The 7,153-nt window shown below is 55.2% G+C and overlaps 1 protein-coding gene across 1 annotated transcript in view; it reads left to right on the plus strand.

Moving 5' to 3' along the window:
• Positions 1-95: 95 nt before the first annotated feature.
• SCNN1D (sodium channel epithelial 1 subunit delta) overlaps positions 96-7,153 on the plus strand; it is a 13,267-nt gene continuing 6,209 nt past the window's right edge. The window contains exons 1-2 of the mRNA XM_027766541.1: positions 96-286; positions 3,373-3,415. Coding sequence (XP_027622342.1) covers positions 96-286; positions 3,373-3,415 — 234 coding nt within the window. The remainder of the gene's footprint in view (positions 287-3,372; positions 3,416-7,153) is intronic.

Below are 7,153 nucleotides of genomic sequence, written 5' to 3' on the forward strand. Positions count from 1 at the left end.
GTTGGGTGGGCCGGCCGCTCTAGGCAGCGGGGCGGACGGCGCTCAAGTCTCTCTGTCGCTGCTCGCCCTGCGAAGCCCCGCGGCGCAAGCATTCAATGGAAAACCAGTCAGCGCGTGCGTATTGCCGGCAAGCCCCGCAAGGCGGGGCTGAAGGCGGGGTCCGAGATGGGGCCGACCAGCGCTTGCGCACCGGAGAGGAGCTTGGCGGGTCGGAGCCGGAGGCGGAGACTATCGGCGCGTGCGTACTGGTGCGCAGCTTCGGGGCTCTTACGTGTTCCGCCGTTTTGCCAGTGGGTTCCCTTCTCCCTGCCATACCTTGCCAGGCCGCTGTCTGCTGGGTGGTTCCGAGAGCAGTGAGCGGCTGAGCCACAAAGGGCTCCCGGACCCAACACGGCGCCCTTCACTCCCCACATATCCCAGCTGTTGGGACTCCGTCCGGGAGACATAGGCTAGTTGAAGGATGATCACGGTGGGGAGAGAGACCCAACCCTCCACCACCAGCCACCTTCTGACTCGAGCGACCCCTCCTTTCTTTCTTTTTTTTTTTTTAGGCAGAGTCTCTCGTCCCACTGTGTCTCAGTCTTCCTGCCTCAGCCTCCCTAGTTACTGGGAGGTGGCCTCAGGTGGCCGCCTTGCCCAGATTTTAGGGTGGACTGGGAATCAAACCCTGGTCTGACATGTGACCTCAGCCTGCCTAGTAGCAGCATCCAGCGCATGCCACCGTGTCTGGGCCTTGGGTCTCTCTGTTTTTTTGTTTGTTTGTTTGTTTGGGTTTTTTTTCCCCTTTTTTCAATTACTGCTACAGGGAGCATGTGCTTGTCAGAGACAGAAAGCAAGAGAGAGAAAAAAAAAAATCAGTCCCCAGAGGGTTGGCCAAGCTGCAGTCCCTTCTCCATTTTCCTCTGGTGATTTTGGGCACACGTGCTCAGAGCATGACTCCCAAGCCACCGGATCTGGGACTCCAACCATGGAGTCAGTCATGTAGGATACAGCTGCCTTAACTTCCATGCCTCAACCTGGAGTTCCTACTTAACCAGAGTGCTTGGGAGGTCCTTGAGGCAACCCAGCTGCTTGGTACCTAAGCTGGCCAGTCCAACCCTGAAGCCCCTCCTGGCAGAGCTCCTGAGAGTCAAGTTCTGACCTTTTCTTACCGTAAGTGAGAGGTGGGGTGGGGAGCCAGCCCAGCCCTAGACTGCCCACCCCTGCCATGGGGACAGCCATCCTCGTAAAAATAGTTCCACTGTTTCCTGGCTGAATTTTCCGCTCAGCCCATGAATAGAGTCATTATGTCTAATGGATGCTGCACTGAAGTTTGTTTTCCGCTCCCACGGCCCCCTCCCTGGTCCTGGAGAGAGGCACAGCTTGGCCACCAGGCAGGATTGTCTGATGTGAGGCAGAGGCAGGAGACAGTCTGTAGGACTGCGGCAGAACCACGTCCTGAGGAGCCCTGACCGCAGCTGAAGAGGGAATGCCGGGGCTGGCAGGTGGTGTGGTGGTTAAGGACGCTGGACTCCCACATGGCCTACTGCAGTTCTAGTCCCGGACTTGGCGGCTTGCTTTCTCTCTCTCTCTCTCTCTCTCTCTCTCTCACTCTGTCAAATTAAAATAAATAAATAAAGTTAAATAAAATAATTCTTAAAAAAAAAAAAAAAAAAGAGAGAATGCCCAGCTGCACCAAGCTCTATCATGTGACACTTCTGACTCAGGCCCTGGAGTCCTAGGTGGACTGAGGGTCAGGTTAAGCATACTCAGTGTTGTATTCATATTCAGGACCATGTGTGTTACATGTATGCGATCACTTTACAACGTACCTTTACCCTGACCCTGACTGCCTCTCAGAATTAACCATGGATATGGGTCAACGAGGTGGCTGACCACATGACATGACAGTTTATTAGCCAAGGTGAGTACCATTGGTCCCACCATGGCCACAGGCAGACAGCGGGACCTCATCTCTGAGTCTGGTTAACTCAGAGCACCTTAGGCAAGATCTGAGCAGCTGTCCCGGCCTTGGAGCAGAACCCAAAAGAAGCATCCATCCGCCTGCCCCTGGGAGTCAGCCCATGGGAATCCAGCCTGCTTCCGCTCTGCCTGTCACAGGGCCCCGCCTTCTGCTGCCGCACTCAGAAAACATCTCAGCATCGAGCCTTCACCTCCTCCCAGGGATCTGCCGTCACCACACAAGACAGGCCGAGCTGTTTTTAGAATGTGGAAAGTTATGTAAGGGAGTCCACCCAGGACTGGGAGTACAAGCACAGGCGTGTCCAGTGCACACCCATGTACAGTTGCAGAAAATGGCAGTCACAGTGCAGAACTGCAGCCTTGAACAGAGAGAGGCCCTCATCTGCCTCGGTTTATCCCTGTGCAAAATGGAGGCCCTGGCCAGCTATGGTGATGCAGTGTTAATGCCATGTTCAGTGATGAGGAAGACATATGGGAAGGGGCCAGGTTCAAGTCTTGAGATCTCCCTCTGAATGCCAGGGTCACATACATGTGCATGAGATCCTAGCTGGCTGGAGCTAGGGGTAGAAGTGAAGCATGAGGATGCTATTGGGGGTGCCCATTTCTCTCCCTCTCTCTGTCTCGCTTATTTTCTCACTCATTAAACTCTTAAAAATGAAGACATCAGGGTCACCCTGTAGCATAGTGGTAAAAGGAGCCAGACCCACATGGCTGACTGCAGTTTGAGTTCAGGGCCCAGAGGCTTGAAAAACACACCAGGCACATGTGTGCGAGTGTCCAATATCCCAATGGGTTGTAGAAATGGAGACGGGATCACAGCATGATCACACTCCACAGGAAGGTGCTTTCTCCCTCTCTGTCTCTGGTGAGCACACACACCCTCTGGCAATTAAAAAAATGGGGACACTGTGACCAGCAGATGGTACAATGGTTATATTGCTGGATTCCCACATAGTCAACCACAGTTTGAGTCCCAGACCTGGCAGCTTAAAACTCAAGCCAGGCATGTGTGCATGCTTACCCAAGATCCGAAGAGGAGAATGGAGAAGGGATTGTGGCATGGCCATCCCTCCTGCGGGGTGATTTCTCCCTCTCTATCTCTCTGGCAAGTGCACATGCCCTCTAGCAAAAATCTCTATTAAAAAAAAATGGGGACACTAACATACCTGTAGGGGTTCCATGGGTCCCAAGAGCATCTTGGCAGGAAGGCTACAAAGGGAGGCTCAGCTCCCACCTCCCAACATCTGCTCCTCCAGCCTCCTGCTCACTGAGAACACCTGAGTCACACCCCAGTGAAGAAGGTGTGGACTGCAGATCCTCCCAAGATCCCATGAACCTCATCTCACCCACCTCACATCTGTGACCTTCTGGTCATCAGGACTCAGGATGCCCAGGCTTCTAGCCATAAAGCCATGATCTCAGCTGTCAGGATGGGGAGAGGGCAGCTAGGCTGGCAGCAGGTGGTGTCTGGGACCTTTCAAACCCCAAAGCCAAATCTCCAAAGGCAGGAGCCAAGGGCAGGAGAAAACCCCGGATTAACCCTTAGAAGGAACTTCTAGCCAATGAGCCCTGTGGATAACCAGGCTGTGAGAAAAGGACAGCAATGACCGCTGCTTAGCCACTTGAACAGGGAGACTGCCTTCTATGTTGTAACAGCTGCCAAGAGATCCAGGAATTACAATTGATTGCTGCTACCCATCTTCCACCTCCTCAGTCAGCAGGGGACAGGCCCAGAAAGCCTTGATTACCTCTGGCCAGTAGAGACTGGACAGGGCTTGAGGGAGGCACCAAAGAGCCAGCCTGGAGGTGTCTCCTGCTGGGATGGGATCTGCACACACCCAACTCCTGCCAGCAGGAGACACCTGGCCAGACCCCAAGCTCTGAGCCCACATATCCTGCATCCCCCCTGTGCCAGCAGCTGGGAGTACCCCAGGGCCTGAGACCCTGCCTGACTGTGCAGTCAATGCTCAGGTCAGAGAGAAGGTCCTCAGGTGACTCAGAGAGGCTCCTCACCATCCAAGGGACAGAGACCTCAAATGGACCAGCCTCCACCCAAGGAGAATGCCCTTGGCCTACCCACCCCCACAGGATCCCCAACCTGGTGCAGCAGGACCCTCCCAGGGCTGTCTCTGAGCTGCACCTGAGTGTGAGGATGCCTGCAGGGGCGGAAGCTGAGCATAGAGTCCCATGAAATGCCAGGCACCTGCAGTCTCCAAAGGAGCCCTGGCCTGGGAGGGGACACTGCCTGCCTCTCGTTACCTGTGTAGGCCACCTCAAAGACCTGATTGGGGGGGCGAGCTCAAGGTTGTGCTCAGCAGTCTGGGGCCAGCCATTCTTCCTGAAAGAGTACCAAAGGCAGCCAGGAGACATCTGCCTGTCCCTTTTCTAATGCATCCTTGATTTATTTCAACATACCACTATTGAGTAATGACCACAGGGTCCCATTCTGTGTGTGGCAAGAAATGAAGACACCTCTGTTCTGCCCCAGCCTGCACCTCCTGCATCAAGAGTTGGCAGGTCCCAGGGAGGTGAGCAAGGGTTAGGCCAGGGAGACAGGAGGAGGACTATCCAGTCTCATTGGTGCTGGACATGTGCCCTGAGGCCATCTCCTCCTTTCCTAACTGACCTACAGATGCAAGCTGCAGGACGTGGTGACTCTCCCCCAGGACCCTGTGGCACTTTCTGTTGGTGCCTTGGTAGTTCCTCAAGGAGCTTTCGTGAGGGGAGATAAGGAGGGCTGAGCTGGAGGCCGCATGATCCCACCTAGTGTCACTGACTCAGGTCCTGCAGAACATAGGCTATGGCAGGCATGCCCCTACCCCCAGTCAGGTTTCTCTCTCCCACAGGAAGGCTAGGGGGGTCCTAATCCCCAAGTTGCCCTTTTACTGGACCAAACCCCTCTGGCCAGACCTGAGTCCTCCCAGGACAGACTCCCCAACCCGCTCTTCTTCCCAGCCAGCTCACTTCTACAACCCTCCACAAGGCTGGGAAACACAGGTGGCCCCGGGTTTAATTACCCTGTGTAAGCCTGAGTCTTTCCTCTGTGCTGCTGAGCTACACTCCAGCTCGCTCTGTGTCCACTAACTTCCTTGGCAACAAGGCCCTCCACATGGGCCCAGCCTCCTCAAAGGAAAATTGCTCCGTTGTGGAGGGTCTAAGACAGGCAGGGCTCTGTATCAGCAACATCAGTTAGTCTCTTCTCTGAACCTTGAACTTGAAGAGGCACCTTGGACCCATGGTTCACTTAAGGAAACAGAAGAGTTGAGTAATTTGGGCAAGGCCACACAGCTTGTGACAGAACCATGATTCGCACCTGGTCCTGCGTGAGTCTCTAGCCAGTTCTTCTCCAGAATGACTTCCCTCTCTCAGGATGTCTCCAGTGGCTGGCTGCCTCCTTCCAAAGCCACGTGGATAATGACCTCACCCTGCCTCAGAGCAGACTCTGCCACCTGGACCCAGTGGGGCTGAGGACTCCCCCTCATCCCAACTTAAGTCCTCAGCCCCAATTTGGGGTGTGGCACTGGAAACTCAGAGCCTACTCTGAGGGACCAGGCAGAGGATCTGGTTATTTGGAACCATGAGGCCACTGGGTCACCCTAGGGACATGTAAGTTCTCTGGTAGAGAGAGGGATGGCGGATGATCCTGAGGGACTTGAACCCCTGGTTTTCCTGTCTTTTTTTTTTTTTTTTGGAGAGGTTTTTGCTATAGGGCGCGTGCGCTCGCTAGACAGACAGAGATATAGAGACAGAAAGCGAAAAATCACCCCCAGGGGGGATGGTCACGCCACAATCCCTTCTCCTCCATCCTCCTCTCGGGATCTTGGGCACGCACGCACACGCGCCTGGTGTGAGTTTTAAGCCACCAGGTCCGGGACACGAACCGCGGTCGACTACATGGGAGTTCAGCGACATAGCCATTACGCTAACTGCTGGTTCCCATGGTTTTCCTGTCTTTAATCACACTTAGGCAGAGGATGTCAGCCTGAGAGACAGTGTAGTCTGGCCCCTGAATGTGGTGTGTGCTCTTAGCATGTACTGTGCTCTCAGCACGTAGTACATGGCCTTAGCATGTGATGTGTCATCTTAGTGTGTGAGGTAATCAGTGGTGGCCTTAGTGTCCAGTGGGGAGGCTGAGCCCTGTGGTCATTTGGAGTACTGGGTGCCATGTTCACACCCAGGCCCCAGGTATTCTCGCAATTAGCAACTGTCCCAGTGGCTGAGTGGCTGATTCCAAGGGACACCTGAGTTCTGGGAGTGGAGGCCGCTACCCAGCATCCCTTGGCCACAGACATCTGTGGTCAGAGTTGGAGGTGTAAGCTAGGCAGGCAGTGGTGAGTAGCATCTGGCAAGAGAGCAGGCAGGGAGGTGGGAGCCAAGCCTGCCATCTCTGCCGGGATCCTGCTTCTGACCTGAGACCAGAGTGCTAGGACTCAATGGAAGCAGGGCAGATGGGGCTTAAGGAAAGCTGTAGCTCAATATAGCCCCCGGTCAGTGTGAGGGCCCCACCCTCACCTGTGGGGGCTCAGGGAGAGAAAGGCTCAGTTGGCAGAGGGACCCTGCACTTCTGCAGGAGCCCCCAAACTTCTTCCAAGTCCAGAGCAGGTGTGGCTGCCCCCGGGCTGCCTGGGTCACTCCCCTGCAACCCCGCCCCTTGCCAGGCTGGTGTGTTATAAATAGTAGGCTGCCCAGCCAGCCTCAGGCCACATCTCCATTTGTCACCTACCAGAGCTGCCACCTTCCAGCTGCCTGCCACACCATGGACAGAACAGAGGCACCTGCACAGGGCGTTTCCAGCCTCAAGGTACCAAGGACGTGCTTGATGTGGGCTCTTCTTCCCATGCTTGGCTCCTGGGGTGCTGTCGGGAGCAAGAACCCCTTTACTGCAGGTCATCTCTTGGGGTCTCCTTAACCTGAAGTGGAAGGGAGACTGTATTCTACCTGGTGGGGCTTGGTGTGCCAGACCTTTGAAGAACATTCCAGGCACTGTGGGGCAGCACGCTGGGTGCATGTGGACCGCGTGTGTCCAGGTGCCACAGATGTCAGCTGTGCATGTTGACCACACTACGCGCGCATGGAACCAGGCAAGTCAGGCCAGTCTCTGATACACACATGCACTTGTAGGATGGCGCAGAAGGGAGTGCAGCCCTTTGTCGGGCAGGGTTCCAGCCCCTCCTTCATCATGTGGTTCCTG

This window comes from Tupaia chinensis, unplaced genomic scaffold (assembly GCF_000334495.1).
Source record: "Tupaia chinensis unplaced genomic scaffold, TupChi_1.0 Scaffold143584_1, whole genome shotgun sequence".
Taxonomy (NCBI): domain Eukaryota; kingdom Metazoa; phylum Chordata; class Mammalia; order Scandentia; family Tupaiidae; genus Tupaia; species Tupaia belangeri.